Source organism: Mustelus asterias, chromosome 7, assembly GCF_964213995.1.
Source record: "Mustelus asterias chromosome 7, sMusAst1.hap1.1, whole genome shotgun sequence".
Lineage (NCBI taxonomy): Eukaryota > Metazoa > Chordata > Chondrichthyes > Carcharhiniformes > Triakidae > Mustelus > Mustelus asterias.
The window spans coordinates 42,318,725-42,336,275 of record NC_135807.1 but is presented as its reverse complement, the minus strand read 5'-3'; the positions used below and the strand labels follow the sequence as shown (position 1 = coordinate 42,336,275).

The 17,551-nt window shown below is 42.9% G+C and overlaps 1 protein-coding gene across 1 annotated transcript; it reads right to left on the bottom strand.

The window, feature by feature from the left end:
• Positions 1-15,423: 15,423 nt before the first annotated feature.
• Positions 15,424-16,410, bottom strand: LOC144496047 (putative G-protein coupled receptor 45). The gene has a single exon (XM_078216998.1). It carries the CDS (start codon positions 16,408-16,410, stop codon positions 15,424-15,426), a length of 987 nt encoding a protein of 328 aa, XP_078073124.1.
• Positions 16,411-17,551: the final 1,141 nt, after the last annotated feature.

Here is a 17,551-nt window from a genome sequence, read left to right as displayed (position 1 = left end):
AGAGGTTCATCACAAATCATCAGTGTTGACAGATTAACACTGCTCTCAAGAAAAGCCCAAATTCCTGAAAGATGGGCAGACCACTTTAACCAATATCCTCAATCAGCCTTCATCCATCAGTGAAGAAGCAATCAATGGGCTGTCACAGATTTTCATCAATCGTTCTCTCAAGCCTCCCGCACTATTAGAATCAGAAATACAATCAAATTCTTGTCCAGTGGCAAAATTCTAGCAGAAATCTGCAAGGCTGGAGGTCAATGCCTGGGCAAGAAGCTCACTGACTGCTTTCAGTCTTTGTGAGAGCAAGGAGCCGTCAGCAAGAATACAAAGGTGCCTCAATTGTCCAACTGTACAAGCAGAAAGTAATTCACCAATCTGGTGACAAGAGAAATCTCATTCCTCTCCATCCCCAGCAAAATCTTCACCAGATTCCTCTTGAACTGCTCAGTGGAACACCTCAACCAGGATTTGCTCCCAGGGAATCAATGTGGTTTTGGAAAATGTCGAGGGGACCACTGATGTGGCATTGACAGACAGCTCCAGGAGAAATGCCGAGAACAGAACATAAGAACATAAGAACATAAGAAATAGGAGCAGGAGTAGGCCATCTAGCCCCTCGAGCCTGCCCCGCCATTCAATAAGATCATGGCTGATCTGACGTGGATCAGTACCACTTACCCGCCTGATCCCCATAACCCTTAATTCCCTTACCGATCAGGAATCCATCCATCCGCGCTTTAAACATATTCAGCGAGGTAGCCTCCACCACCTCAGTGGGCAGAGAATTCCAGAGATTCACCACCCTCTGGGAGAAGAAGTTCCTCCTCAACTCTGTCTTAAACCGACCCCCCTTTATTTTGAGGCTGTGTCCTCTAGTTTTAACTTCCTTACTAAGTGGAAAGAATCTCTCCGCCTCCACCCTATCCAGCCCCCGCATTATCTTATAAGTCTCCATAAGATCCCCCCTCATCCTTCTAAACTCCAACGAGTACAAACCCAATCTCCTCAGCCTCTCCTCATAATCCAAACCCCTCATCTCCGGTATCAACCTGGTGAACCTTCTCTGCACTCCCTCCAATGCCAATATATCCTTCCTCATATAAGGGGACCAATACTGCACACAGTATTCCAGCTGCGGCCTCACCAATGCCCTGTACAGGTGCATCAAGACATCCCTGCTTTTATATTCTATCCCCTTCGCAATATAGGCCAACATCCCATTTGCCTTCTTGATCACCTGTTGTACCTGCAGACTGGGCTTTTGCGTCTCATGCACAAGGACCCCCAGGTCCCTTTGCACGGTAGCATGTTTTAATTTGTTTCCATTGAGATAGTAATCCCATTTGTTATTATTTCCTCCAAAGTGTATAACCTCGCATTTCTCAACGTTATACTCCATTTGCCATATCCTCGCCCACTCACTCAGCCTGTCCAAATCTCTCTGCAGATCTTCTCCGTCCTCCACACGATTCACTTTTCCACTTATCTTTGTGTCGTCTGCAAACTTCGTTACCCTACACTCCGTCCCCTCCTCCAGATCATCTATATAAATGGTAAATAGTTGCGGCCCGAGTACCGATCCCTGCGGCACGCCACTAGTTACCTTCCTCCAACCGGAAAAACACCCATTTATTCCGACTCTTTGCTTCCTGTCGGATAGCCAGTCCCCAATCCACTTTAACACACTACCCCCAACTCCGTGTGCCCTAATCTTCTTCAGTAGCCTTTTATGGGGCACCTTATCAAACGCCTTTTGGAAATCCAAAAACACCGCATCCACCGGTTCTCCTCCATCAACCGCCCTAGTCACATCTTCATAAAAATCCAACATGTTCGTCAAGCACGACTTTCCCCTCATGAATCCATGCTGCGTCTGATTGATCGAACCATTTCTATCCAGATGCCCTGCTATCTCCTCTTTAATAATGGATTCCAGCATTTTCCCTACTACAGACGTTAAGCTGACCGGCCTATAGTTACCCGCCTTTTGTCTCCTTCCTTTTTTAAACAGCGGCGTAACATTAGCCGTTTTCCAATCAACCGGCACTACCCCAGAATGCAACGAGTTTTGATAAATAATCACTAACGCATCCACTATTACCTCTGACATTTCTTTCAATACCCTGGGATGCATTCCATCCGGACCCGGGGACTTATCCACCTTCAGTCCCATTAGTCTACCCAGCACTGCCTCTCTGGTAACATTAATTGTATTAAGTATTTCTCCTGCTGCCAACCCTCTATCGTTAATATTTGGCAAACTATTTGTGTCCTCCACCGTGAAGACCGACACAAAAAACTTATTTAAAGACTCAGCCATATCCTCATTTCCCACTATTAACTCCCCCCTCTCGTCCTCCAAGGGTCCATGGATGTCTACACCACATTTGTTGACCTGAGCAAGACCTTTGACACAATCAGCCTTTGGAAGGTAATGGAGAAATTCGATTGCTCTGGGAAGTTCATCATAATGGTCCCACAGGTCCATGTTGAAATTCTCACGAGAGTCCTGGATGATAATGATGGGTTTTAGTGGTGAAACCCACCATCAGCTGACAATTCATGCAATTATGGGTGGCCTAGAAAAGAGCCTCCTGGTCAAACAAGGAGGCTCTGCATCATAGCCACAACTTGCCTGCCCAATCCCATTGTCATTAACATAAGATTTGAAAGCACAAAGATGGCACATGTATTTTTCAAAATTGAATTTCACATTACATTGCTTTCACTTTATTCATGCGTGTATCATTGTTATGTGTTGAGACCAGCTTAGTTACAGCTAAATGTACTCCCACACCTCATGGTTAGCACACATTGATAGTTAAGAGGGAATTAGGGACATTTCCTTTAAGTGTTTTTTGTTCACTCTTAATTGAATGTTCGTGTTAATGTTCAGTGTTGTACTCATCACTCTGTGAGACATGGCTGAACTTGGAAGACTGCTGGCTCTCCCTTCTACACATTTAAAGGACATTGTCCGAGATCACTTTCAGCAGGGATAAATGAAACGTAGGTGACCTCAAAGCCCTGTAAGGACATTGCCAGCCAATACCCTGAGATGGACCCACATGTGTACAGCGCTGATACTGCCCTGAAGGCTCCTCATTTTCTTGACTGACCGTTCCCATCACTCCCCCCAACACACCCAGCCCTTCCCACGTCAGTCCTCTGTGCCTCGATCCCACCCTCTGTTCTCCCCTTGAGTCCTCTTCAAATCTTCTATGCCTCCAACCCCATTCCAAACTCCCCCATCACCCCAGACTCATCCTCCATGCAAGCTGCCATTCTCCTTTTCCCCTTCCCCTTGTGCCATAGGGTTAAAAAAGACAAACCACTGCCCTTACACACAATAACTCAAGGCCCATTGGTGCATGCCACATTTAATCAAATGTGAACCGGGTACCATGATATTCTTGTGCGCCACTGACCTTATTTTGAGGGTAGAACATGCTATCAAGTAGCATGTCCCAGCTGCTGTTTGCAATAGGAAAAGTACAGACCATACCCAGCCTGTACTTGCAAAACTAAAAACAAAAGGCGGGATTTTACAGTCTCGCTCGGGCGAGATTGCAAAATCCCGCCGGAGGCCAATGGAGATTTCCATTCTGGGAACCTCACCTGCCCCAATTGCAGTGGTAGGGTTTTGGGGTATAGTGTCCATTAGATTAGATGTGATTCCGCAATTGGACAACATTTTGCAAAATAATCCTCAGTGTGCTAAGAATTACGCTGACAACCAATTTAAAATTATCAGTCGGGCTCGCAGTTTGGTGCATTTGCTAGTACTGGAAGCTGCATATATTAATACTTGTTCTTTGCTGTCAAAAAGACCACGTACACACATTGCGTCTGTCTCAGCTTGTGAGGTCACTGTACCTTTAAGAAATGTGTTTCTTTTTAAATCATATAATAAGCAGCTTTGGATTTTTTTCATTGTTGCTGAGCTGTCTGGTTAAAAATCCTTTTATTGCTGCTTCAATGGTTTAAATTGGGTTTTGATTTTGTTTATTTTTACTCTGGGCCTCAGGTACTTTTGAGTTCTCTAAATGACCCTGCATTGCTAGGGGGAAGAATAATTGACAGGTCAGATGACAGTAGTTCTTTAATTTTCAGTTTTGAGCTGCTGTTTTAGTTTAGAAGGTGTTTGATCGTCAGACTGAAAAGCAGTATTGCTGTTTTTCTCTCTCCCTGGTATTGGAAATTCTGCTGGCTAGCTGGAAGCAAGGTTTCTTGCCTTCCTGGTATGAAAATCCTGCTGTTGGTGGTTTGCTAGCTAATATCCAGAGTCTCTCTCTCTCTCTCCCCTGGTGTTTTGGGAAGCTGTTCTGACTTCAAGCTTGTCTGTGTGTGTATCAAGAGAACTGCAGCATCTAACCAAAGGACTAAGTTCCAGCATCACGTGGGCATTTGTATTTTCTGTGCTAAACCTGTGGCAAGGTTTTTGTTTATGGGATTTGTTTGGTTGGAACGGTATTTAGCTGTTACGGTTTATACAGTAACATGGTTGTTTTTTTCCTTGTTTATAATTGGTAAAAGTTATTGCTAATTTTCTTTTATACATGTTAACCGTATTCTTAAATAACCTTCATTTGATAAAAACTCCCGAGTGGGTCATTCAAATCATATCTGACGTGAAACATCTCATGCTTATCCTAGCCAAATTCAAAGTGCAAAATTTATGATCCAGGCAGACTTCATAAAACACTTTGGAGTTTCTGACCTGAATGATAACAAGCTAAACAAAATAAGTTGTAACAATTCACTGACTCATTCCTCAGTGCAATGCCTTGACTAATCATGGTTAAGCTGCCTGGTTTAAATTTCAAACAAAGCTTGGCATTAACTATCAATCATATCAACTGCTGCATTCACCATTGCGATACCTCAACCAATCAGAGTCCACTTGTCAATCAATCAGCACTCTTTTTTCATAAATTGTTGTTTTCCCTTACATTGGTATCATTTGCGAAGTGTCCTGATGAGTGCAACATGAAAAGCTTCAACCTGTCTCTTTTTTCAGCAATAATTATGCTTGGGAGAAAAGAAAAAAGGATATGTTGATGGGATTTGATGAAGAAGCCTGGGAGAAGGCTTGTGCAGAATGTAAACACAACCTGATGGACTGAAAGGTCTGTATCTGTGTTGTAAATACAATGTAATGCTATGCATGCTTATTTTTGCTGTAATGTTTTAGATTGTGAAGTAAATAAAGAACTTTCATTTATACACAATTTAACATTTCCATTTCTAAATGTAGTTCTAAGGGAGGCAGTGGTGTAGTGGTATTGTCCATATAATCCCGTAGAAACCCTACAGTGCAGAAAGAGGCTGTTCGGCCCATCACTCTCCAAAAGGACATCTTGCCCTGACCCCACCCTGCCATCCTATTCCCATAACCCTGTGCATTTTCCATGACCAATCCATCTAACCTACACATCTTGGGACTGTGGGGTCACCCAGAGAAAACCCATGCAAACACGGGGAGAACATGCAAACTTCACACAGACAGTTACCCAAAGCTGGGATCGAACTTGGGTCCTTGGTGTTGTGAGGCAGCAATGCCAGCCAGTGTGCCACTATGTCACTAGCAATCCAGAGACCCAGGGTAATACTCTGGGGACCTGGGTTCAAATCCCACCATAGCAGATGGTGAAATTTGAATTCAATAAAAATCTAGAATCAAAAGTCTAATGATGACACCCACATCCCATGAACAAATTGAAAAAAAAATTTGCATCAGCTAAAACAAATAGATTAAAAGCAAATTGAATACAAATTGATTATTTTTGAACTAGAGTTACTGGTTGGAATTGAATGGCTTGATGTCCAGCCTTTGAGACTGGAAGAAGTGGCAGGAACTTGGGGGAGTTTTTACCAATGGCAGCTAATTAAGAAATCACTGCCAGAACTGGCATTTAATTAACAACGGTGGCCAACTTCCACCGAAGGACCTTTAGAGGTGGTCAGTGCTGAGGCTGCAGGAGGAAGAAAATGGAGCAACCACCATGAGGCAGCCTTGAAGGCAGGCAGGTCCTGGCAGCTGGATGAATGAACCCTCCAGCAATACTGCTGGCGATGTGAGGGTAACCACTGTCACTGGGGAGGGAGCCTGTGTGACTCATGGAGCGCTCAGAAGCGAAAGTCACCTCCTGCCCTCTGGTAAGCAACTATGGGACTGCCACAATCTACCCCATGTGGCAGAGGTCCATCCCAATGCTGATAAAATGCTAGTGGGGGCAGGAAGAGGCTGTTAATTGGTCATTTAATTGAATTAACTGGGTTAAAAGCAAAATACTGTGGATGTTGGAATCTGAAACAAAAACAGAAAATGCTGGAAAATCTCAGCAGGTCTGATAGCATCTGTGGAGAAAGAATAGAGCCAACTTTTCGAGTCTGGATGACCCTTTGTTGACTTAACAGGGTACCTGCCTCTGATCAGTAGGTGGTTGTGTAGCAGCCGTTTCCACTTCTGGGAACATGCTGTGGTGTGAGAAATCATCAGGCTTCTCTCCTGATGTCCTCTGCCACCATTTTACCAGCATTTCCATTTTCGAACCCCTCTCCAGAGGGGCTGTAAAATCTAGTCATTGTATGCAAAAGCAGCAGCCAGCTTGCATAGAACAAAGATTCACAAATTATAAGTGAATAAATGATCAGATAATCTGTTTGATGTGAACTTGGTAACAGGACAAATGCTGGCCAGATCACCAGAGGAAATTTCTACTCTTTGTTGTGCAGTTGCAGGTTCTTCTAATCTGCTTAAGAAGGGAAATTTGTCATGCTTTTGGTCTTATCCAAAGAAGGCAATGCGGCATTCGTGCTGCTTGGAAGTGGCACAATGGTGTTAGCATTGGTTCAATGGTAATACTCTCACCTCCGCGTCAGAAGATTGAGAGTTCAATTCCCCTAGAGAGACCTGAACATGCAATCTAGGCTGGAACTGTTGAAGCTGCCACCCTTTTTGGTTGAGAGGTTAAACTGACCTGTCGTTTGTGCTTTGGATACAAAAGATCTATGGCATTATTTGAAGACGAGCATGGGAGTTCTCCCAGTATCCTGGCTAATAATTATCCCTTAACCAAAACCTAAAATAAAGGATCTGGTCATGTATTTTGTGGTTGTTTGTTGGAGACTGCTGTGCACAAACTGGCAGCCAACTTGTCATTACAACTGTGACTACACTTCAAAAACACTTCATTGGTTGAAAACACTTTACGATGTTGTGAAAGGTGGTATATAAATTCAAGTCTTTTTTATCTTATATATTCAAACTGCAAATTTTGGGGGTTACTTCATGTACAGGCCTATTTGTGGCAATTAAAGGCTGCTTTGTCCCATATGCATAAGAAAAGTACATAAGAGAGTAGCAAGTTAAAAGAAGATACTAGATCATTGTTACATTGCATATATTGTACAGAAATTGATCACTTGGCTCAACCATTACACAGCAGCTTTGATGCTGCAACCAGACCTATCCTTTCCTTATCCTATCCTCTCCTAACCTATCCTTTCATAGCTAACTCTGTACAGCAGAAACTTCCATTCCTTTCTCCCTCGCATGCTTATCTAGCTCTCCTTAAACTGTATTAATACTGTTCACCTCAATTACTCCCTGAGGTAGTGAATTCCACATTCTTACCAAGCTCTTGGTAAAAGTGTTTCTCCTGAATTCCCCATTTAATTTATTGGTGACTATCTTATATAGTTCTTCCCCACATGAGGACACGTTCTCTCTCTGTCTATTCTATCAAAACCTTTCCTAATTTTAAAGACTTCGATGGAAAACCCTCAGCCATCTTATTCCATTGTGACTACAACTTCATTGGTTGAAAACACGTTGGGATGTTGTGAAAGGAGCTATATGAAATAGATAAGAGATCTATTCTATTCATTGTTTCCTGATGGATATAACCTTGTTATCATCCTAGTGAACCTTTTTTTTCTAAGCTCTTTGCTTTGATAAACCTTTTATAATCCAGTGACCAGTACAGTACACAATACTCCAAAGGTGGTCGATGTTTGACATAAGTTTAGCTTAACATTGCTACTTTTCAGTTCTATCCCTTTAGGAACAAGCCCGATTATTTAATAAAAGCAAATTACTGCGGATGCTGGAATCTGAAAGCAAAAGAGAAAATGCTGGAAAATCTCAGCAGGTCTGGCAGCATCTGTAACGAGAGAAAAGAGCTGATGTTTCGAGTCCAGAAGACCCCTTGTCAAAGCTAAAAGGCATAAAAAGGCTCTATTATTTGCTTTGCTTTGTATGGACATATTAACCTGCTTTGCTGCTTTTAGTGATGTGTGTATTTGTACGCTCGTCAATTTGTTCCTCTTTACATTTGGATTTTTATTTTCTAAATAATTGGTAATCACATTTAAGCCAAATGGCCTACTCCTCCTATTTTCCATGTTTCTGTGTTTTTGATTATGTTATTGTGCATTTTAGAAACCTCTTACAGGTTAGCAGGGATTACTTTCTCAAATACCCACTCTGGCACGTATATATATCCTTGTGCCCTACGTTATTGCATTGGCACTATACTTGAGAAGACTTTTTCAGATTTGGGATCTTTTTTCCCTTAATATCTTGGCAGTTGTTGTCGAGCCAGGATTCAGTATTTATCCTTTCAGTTACCTCCCCTTGTCCAAGCTGCATCAGGCACTTCTGAGCAAAGTGGCCATCAGCCCACAGGAACTCTGCCCCTCGGGCCCTCATTCTGTTCGGCAGGGTTTCCAGTGGCTGCTTAGTAAATGGGACCTTCTAATGAGTGAAACACGTCATTTTTTTCGAGGATGTTTCTTGGTAACAGCTGGCCTAGTATTCCGTGCACCATTTTAATTGCTTAAAAGGCTCATTCGTGCAGTGCACAGCTGATGGCCCATGCAGTCGACTCTGTTGCTTCATCTTACTATGTTGGGTATTTAAGCTCACATTGTAACATAACTACAGGAAACAACAAAGGGCTAACCAGCGCTATTAATAGCACTTAAAACATCAAACAGACTTCAGGTAGCCCCCAATATCTCTGTAATTATAATTTCTAGGCTTATACTAATAGGTTTCCTCTATCATGCGATAAGGTGTCAGCAGGCATGTTTCCTTCAGTATTGATTCAGTATTGCGTCAGTAAGCTTTCTGTATTCCAATCATGGTTAAGCCATTGTCTTACCTCTGTCACAGGATGATTCCAGTTGATCGCATTTCAGGTACTATGTGTATCACCATGGTGACGGGAAATCGACAAGATCTTGCTTCAAACAATGTTAGCTTTATTTGTGGCTATTTGAGTTTTTAATATATATGGTGAAAATTGAATTAAGGTTGTTATCTTTAAATTCCTTGAGTTTTATTTGTACAGAAACTTCCCTGATCATCTCCCATTATCTCCCAGAAGAATGGAATGAACCTTGGTAAAGTCATGTTGTTGTATTTTCAGGGATATTCGTGGCTTTTGAAATTACAGCAGACAGCAGGAGAACAACTAGTACAACTCAGCTGCCTTCATTAATTTAAAACATCTATGTAATTGGAATTTTAAACATATTAGCAATTAAATTGACAATGCTTCACTCATGCTCTATTATTATACCAAAGTTCATTTTTGATCTATTCATAGAATTTCATAGGATCTCTACAGTGCAGAAGGAGGCCATTTGGCTCATCAAGTCTGCACTGACTCTCTGACAGAGTATTTTACCCAAGCCCTATCCCTGTAATTGTACACATTTACCATGACTACACATCTGGGGACACTAAGGGGCAATTTAACATGGCCAATCCACCTAACCCGCACGTCGCTGGGTTGTGGGAGGAAACCGAAGCACTCGGAGGAAACCCACACACACGGAGAACGTGCAAACACCACACAGACAGTCACCCAAGGCCGGAATTGAACCCCTGGAGCCGTGAGGCAGCAGTGTTAACCACTGTGCCACTGAGCTGCCCTGTTCTTAATGCTCATGGTCAGCGTACTAAACTATAACATCACCTCTACTCCACTTTAAACAGCGAGAAATTGCAATGTAATGAATGGGTGGTAACCCAGCGGGGAGTTTTCCAATTATCTGCCGTAACGTCAGGGGAAAAGCCGTGGAAAACCCTGGAAAAAATGTTCGTGCTTCTTAAGGGCTCTCTATGGCCTTTCTGCCAAAGGCAATGATGATAGATGATCTGGAGAGGGCACTGGAAGTTCAGCCTCAGTTATACTTTCAATTTTGTGGTCATACCCTATAGCTAAAATGCAATAATGGAATGGAAAATATCATTATGGTAACTATGGAATCCAGCAAAAATTTCAAATAGCTATCAAAACAAATATAACAGTCAGGATTCAATAAATTATTCCTCCTATATCATTGAAGGTGGCAGGGAAAGGTGAGAAATGTTAAAAAGAAGGCTTGGGAGATCCCGGGTTTTATAAATAGAGGCATAGGGTAGAAAAACAAGGAAGTTATGATGAACGTTTATAAAGCACTGGTTCAGCAACTGGAGTATTGTGTTCGGTTTTGAGCACCACATTTCAGGAAGGATGTGGAGGCTTTAAAGAGGGTTCAGAAAAAAATTGCCAGAATGGTTCCAGGGCTGAGGAACTTCAGTTATGTGAGTAGGTTGGAGAAGGTGGGCTTGTTCTTCTGAGACAAGAGAAGACTGAGAAGGAGTGTTCAAAATCATGAGGGATCTAGGGAGAACAGATTGGGAGAAACTGAAGAAGGTGATGGAGAAAGAGTGGGCGGGCAGTTATCTAAGTTGTTTTTGTAGAGAGATGCATGGACATGGTGGATTGAATGGCCTCTTTTCATACCATAACTATTCCATCTAAGGAATGTGGCATTGCAGAGGATGGAAAAGAGCATTGCGGTCTATCTGACCAACTGTAGTGTCCAGAAAATATATCCCACAATATCTGCTGTATTCCATTATCAAATTTTCTCCAAGCATTTATCCAAACCTATTAATTTATTGATACTGCCCCCACTGCCTCACTTGACAGTTGATTCTGTGTATCCATCAACATAGAAAAGTGTAACATTTTCATTATGCATGGACGTGGATAAAAGGAAATATACTTGTCTGTTTACCTTCTTCAACATTGAGATCACAGTACAACTCATTTACCCATCCCCCATAGTATACCCTCATTTCCTGAACATGACCAATATTAGTGCCAAGCATTCTCTTTAGACCCTCAGTTTCTAGATAGAGTTGGAGACAGAGGAATTAGAATGTAAACAGCAGGATCGAGAGACAGGCAAATTAAGAGGTTAATTAAAGTTAATTGGTTACCTAAACCAAAGGTTAAGAGAAATATAGGTAAAGAAAAGGAATATGTACACACAAAAATGAGGGAACTGTAAAATTTGAGGAAAGGATATTCAATTGGAAGCATAACTGGGGAATCTGAAAGTGAGAAATCATTAAGTATTTAAGACTGACAAATTAAGGGATTGAAATAAACAGATACAGGAAGAGCAAGGATAAACAAATATTTTGTCATTCGAAGCAATTTATATGGAAAAGTAATTTTAAGTTAATAGATTTTCATTTATTTAACCACAGTAGTCAGGGATGATTGATATTTCATTACAGTTTGAACTATGATTAATTCAATTTTCTAATACAGAATACTATTAAATGTGACCATACTGGGGAATTATTAAAAAGCTCAATAAATCAAACTCACATTCGGAAATGAACATGTGAATTTATATGAGCAGGAAATACTTTGGGGCTGTAAATAATTACTTTGCAGCAATCGCTGCTAAATGTTTTGGTTTTGATCCCATTTTATGATTTGCAGATACTCTTTCCATCGCAGCACGGCGAAATCATCATATTTTGGCAAATTCACTTTGTGCTAATGCCCAATCTTTTCACTTTTCTGAATAACGTTGTTTTACAACCGAAGGATTAAGTGGAGGTGACACACACAAAAGACTAATAGACGTTGAAAAAAAATGCATGAGGTGTAGGTTTGAGTTAAGACGAGGGGACTTGAGCACATGATATAGTCTGACACTAGAACTCAGTATCAAGGAAATGTCCTTGATACTTTAACGGTGAAACGTTAAAATGAGATCCTGACTGTCCTGTCAGACAACGGCAAAATTAATTTGCGGAATATTAGGGAAGTCCTTCCTATTACCCTGGGCAACATTTATCCTTTCAAAAATTAATTCAAGGGATGTGGGATTCAAAGGCAAGGCCAGCATTTATTGGCCATCCCTAATTGTCCTTGAGAAGGTGGTGGTGAGCTGTCCTCTTGAACCGTTGCAGTCCATGTGGTGTAGGTACACCCAAAGTGCTGTTAGGGAGGGAGTTCCAGGATTTTGACCCAGTGACAGTGAAGGAATGGTGATATATTTCCAAGCCAGGATGGTGGGTGGCTTGGAGGGGAACTTCCAGATGGTGTTGTTCCCATTTATCTGCTGCCCTTGTTCTTCTAGATAGTAGTGCTTGTGGTCTTGGAAGGTGCTGTCTAAGGAGCCTTGGTGAGTTCCTATAGTTTTTCTTGTAGATGGTACACATGGCTCCCACTGTTCATCGGTGGTGGAGGCAGTGAATGTTTGTGGATGGACTGTCAATCAAGTGACTGCTTTGTCCTGGATAGTATCAACCTTCTTGAGTGTTGTTAACCAACATCACTAAAACAGATATTTTGTTATTGTGCCATTTCCCGTCATGAAACCAATAAGTATGCTGCTACATTACAACAGTGACTACTTCAAAATTACTTAATTGTTTGAAAAAGACATTCAAACATTCTGAGGTTGTGAAGTATTTCTTTAGCACTGTTGTATTGTTGAGTAGGAACCAAAGACTGGCGAGTTTAAATCACAGGTAGATAGTTTTCTGATCGATAAGGGAATTAGGGGTTATGGGGAGCAGGCGGGTAAGTGGAACTGATTCGCTTCAGATCAGCCATGATCTTGTTGAATGGCGGGGCAGGCTCGAAGGGCCAGATGGCCTACTCCTGCTCCTATTTCTTATGTTCTTATAAAACACAAAAAGCATGCAAATGTCGAATTTTAAAAGGTGGCATCATACCCCTGTGTTGATATATTCAAAACATTGGTCCAGATCTTCCAGTAAGGGTGATGCTGAGAATATTATCACTGACTGTGAAGATTATTACCACCCTACCTGTTTGTATCTTAGCAGCTGGGTCTTTCTGTTGTAGCTACAGCAGTGATCGCTCAATCCTGGGGGGGGGGGGGGGGGGGAGGTCGGGAGCAAGGGTGAAGAGGAGCAGAGGGGAGGAATGCCCCCTTTTTACAACATTAGCCATCCTTATTTAGGTAAGTTTTTAAAGGTCTTCAAAAGATTTTTGGGTTTCAATTGACTGAAGGAGTGGATAAAGTGAGTGAGTGGATATATGTGTTTGTGTGTGTGTGTGAATGTGAATGAGTGGGGTGTGGGTTAGTCAGCTCAGTGTTTGGGGCTGAGTGGGTGGGTATGGTGGTTGGGGGTTTAGTAGTTGGTTTGGTGGTTGAGGATAGGTTTGGGCTTTCGCGTTGGGGACGGTGAGGTTGGAGGGTGGTGGTCGGATTGGGGGATAGGTGATTGAGTCGGGGTGGGCAGTTTAGTTATGGGGTGTGATTGGGGGTGGATAGATCGTTGATTGGGTTACACTATTAATCACTGAGTTACACCAGAAATTAAACTGTGGGACAATACTGGGGTAAGTATTTGGGTAAGTGTTACATCTAGCTCGATTCCTTAACCCCGGGCTCAGGGGCGAGACATGTGCGTGGTTTACGGGGCAGCACAAATTGGCCAATGGGAAGTTTAAACTTCCCGGGCAATTATTATGCGTGTGCACAGGTCTTCCATTGGGTTCTAAAGTGCAACAGTTGCGGACATCTCAACATTGTTCATTGTTGCCATTGGAAGATGTGGCGAATATTTTTGCAACACTGGTAAGGAGACAGACCATACTCGTCCTGTTCACCTCGATCCCTGATCAGTTTGTAGAGAGTAATAAAAACATAAAATGCTGGAAAAACACGACAGGTCCAGGATCATCTGGGAGCGAGAAACAGAGTTAACGTTTGGAATCTGTATGACATCTTCTGAGCCTTGTAGAGGCATTGTGCTGTTTGTGATCTGTCATTGGAACAGAGACAGCCAGAGCCACGGGTTGGCACTCACTACAAAATTCGGGACCATTATTTCTCTGGCAAAATCTGACCCAAAGTTGCGAGAAAGATGGGGATGGATTTGGAAGGCAACAACATTTGGAGGATTTTAGGACAGAGAAACGGAGGGTGACGGTTTGTGGGCAGCTTGCAAGGATAAAGGGACCAAAGGGTGTGTGTTTTTTGAGGATGGAGTGTAGACAGTAGTTTTAAATGGGAGAGGGACACTATCTGAGTAGTTTTATAGTTGTGGATGGTTTAAAACGATGTTTTACATGGAATTTACAGTTCTTTCTAGATCGTGTCAATGCTATCGCCAGGATTAAATGTAAGATTCAAGATGCAACTTGTGTGCACTCTGAAATAAGTGAAAATAATTTTCTCACCGGTTAAATTAACTTTATGATAATGAACTTCCGCACTGAAAACAAAATAAGAAGTGGAAAAAAACTTCATTAAAACAACGTAGAGAAACGCAGGAGGCGGCATGTCGCTGTCCATGGTACCCATTTAACAGGTACAAGTTATTTCGCCATCCCTAGTGTAACGGTTTAATCTTTTCAGCTATTTCCAGCCTTGAACACACAGAACATACGTTCAGCTTCCCGTCTTTCTGAACACTTCACTGTTACTGTGACAACCTAATTGGAGAAAGCTGGTCAGGAGTCATGTAGTCAGCTACAAGTAACACGTTTTAATTGGCATAATTTATTCAGTAAAGACACTGGCAGACTTCCAGAGGTCTTCATGCACCCCTTGTATTTCTCCAGTCATAGCATTAGTTTTACATCCACAGTGACGGTAACCGTGCAAAGTCGGTATGGGGGCTTGGATGAACTGAATCAAGTCCCCAAGACCCTGATTCAAATAACAATGAATGCAATTAAAACAAGTATTCTGGCACCATGCTAGCGTTTAGGTCGGCAAACGTCCATTACAGACGAATAATACATTTGTCATCACCCATGCGCCACATTTCATTAAAACCCTTAAACATGAATATGTGCTCTTTAAAATGCCGAGACCGATGCAGTTCATTCAGAGGAAAAACGCGACCATTCATCTCCTCGCATCACTTGCGGGAAAACACACCCCTAAAATTATTTTTATTTATTAGTGTCACAAGTAGGCTTACATTAACACTACAATGCAGACCCCCCCCCCCCTCCCCCTTGTAACCTTATAAAAGCTCTCAGTGAAACTACGGATAGAGAATGTTGAAGATTTACTGAAGGGTGTCAGTACATTCAGGTGTAAATGTGAATTGGACCGGAGTCATGTTTGCAGCTAGCTGGCCGCATTGAAGAGGGTCAGTAGTTCCAGAGCCCGCTGCCTGAATTTCTGGTCTCCAAGGCTGTAAATAATAACGTTCCAGCAACTGTTTGAAGTCAGGATCCAAAAGGCGAAGAAGGAGAAGTCACACCATCGATAGCCCAGGACATTTCCGACCACAAACACGGCGATGGGGCTGAAGGAGGCTGTGAAAGCCAGGGTCAGATTGACTATGGTTTTCGCTGCTTTGATATCGGGAGACGAGGGTCGGAGCACTTTGCTTCTCGCCAGAAGTTTCCTCTGTTTGGAATACTGCCGAATGCTGCTGAAGGATAAAACGTTGACCGCCACTGTCCCTCCCAGGAGCGTGAAATCGAAAGCTGGGAAGAGCAGCAGGATTTTCCAGCCATTCCGAGGTGACCTCCCCGCCACAGAGGCGAAGTTACACATTCGGCTGCACGGGTTATACCGGATCACGATCTCCTGGCTAAATATCAAAGGGGACGCGGCCAGGAAGAAACTGGTAAACCAGGAGATGCTGATGAGAGACAGGGTTCTCTTCCTGGTGACCAGTGCCTCTTTGTGAAGGGGCTTCAGAATGGCGATGCTTCTTTCTATGCTCAGCAGAAAGATGGTACTGATGGAGACCAGAGTGCAGCCGGCGTAGACAGTCCCAATCACTGTGCATGGCTGGAAGTTGTCGCTGAATAAAGTGTCCAGCTCCCATTCTTTAGACGGTTCTTTCAGCATGAGGGCAATCTCCACATAGATGGAAAACGGGACCACCAACACGCCAACAGCCAGGTCCGCCACTGCCAGAGAAGCCTTCAGATAACCTTGAGCGCTGCAGAAGCGCTTGGAGCCTAAGAAGACAACCAGGGTGACCAGGTTGCCAAGCAGAATAGCCATGGCGAGTGAGACCATGAAGATGACCATTGACATTCTGCTCAGGAAGCTGCAGCAGCAGATATTGCAGTTGCTTTGCTGTGCTTCATCCACCATGACTTCTCCTGAACATATACAGCTTTCCAAATCTTCCTCCCCAGATAGAGATATGAACGCTTCCAATTGATGCCACCGAATGGACTCAGTCAACAATCGCGCTGCCCGAAGGACGATCAATGGCCATCGTTTAGCATGAGAAAATCATTGGCAGCGGTAAGAAGAGTCGCCTCAAAGCGAGGTGTCAAACTTCAGTGGGAGAGAGAGCCACAACCTGGAAACATTCACAAGGTGGGAGTTCCCCCTTACCTTAAGCAGCGCCTCATTGCCGAACACTTTACCAAAGCCATTGCATGAGTTCAGAACGAAATCGTGCTCAGTTTTATATTTTGCTCCTAAATCTAACCGCTCAAAGTCTCCCAACCTCGGATCCTAACTCTCAACAGAATAATCTCTCATCTGATCTCCTTCCCCCCTCAAATCCTAGAAGCAGAAAACTAACTACTCGAACCCCAGGAGGAAACATTTCCATTTGCCGATTTTTCGAATGAGACTAGAGGTTTTTTTGGTGGAAGAAATGACAGCCAGGGCCAAATCGCCAATGCAGGTTCCAGTCCGGTTTCTCTCTACATCTCCAGACTTGTGGCTGAGAAGCAGAATAGGCAGACAGGTCTAGGAGATCAATAGAGAGTGAGAGATGCAATTGGATGGGGTGTTGGTGGAAGGGCGGGCAATTCATTCAGCTGCCTCAGATGTTGCTATTTCTCCAATTGGAGGAGAGACTGAGAAAGCTGCTTTGTTCCCGAACTGTTATGTTGCTGCTTCCTTGCTGAACCGACTGAGTGTGGGGTGGTTTTTGGAGACGCAGCCGAGAGTTCCTGAAACCCTTCCCTCTGAAACAGATATGCTGTCGGAGAATGAGTTTAATTTTCACATTGATATTGGATGGAATGCAAGAGTTTGGGGCAGAACTCTCAAATAAAAGGAAAATCAGTGAGATTCTGGCAATCTGAAATTTAAAACAAACAGAAAGTGCTGGAAAAACCCAACAAGTCTGGCAGCATCTGTTCCGGAAGAGAGTCAGATTGGACAAGAGTCAAGAGTTAATTCTTATTCCTCTCTTGATCGGATCTGCTGAGATTTATCCAGCACTGCCTGTCTTTTGTTAAAAATAGTAGAAACTTCTCAAAGCGTTGCAAAG

Coding starts and splice junctions, on each gene's coding strand:
- LOC144496047 (XM_078216998.1), bottom strand. CDS start 16,410: ATGGTGGATGAAGCACAGCAAAGCAACTGCAATATCTGCTGCTGCAGC.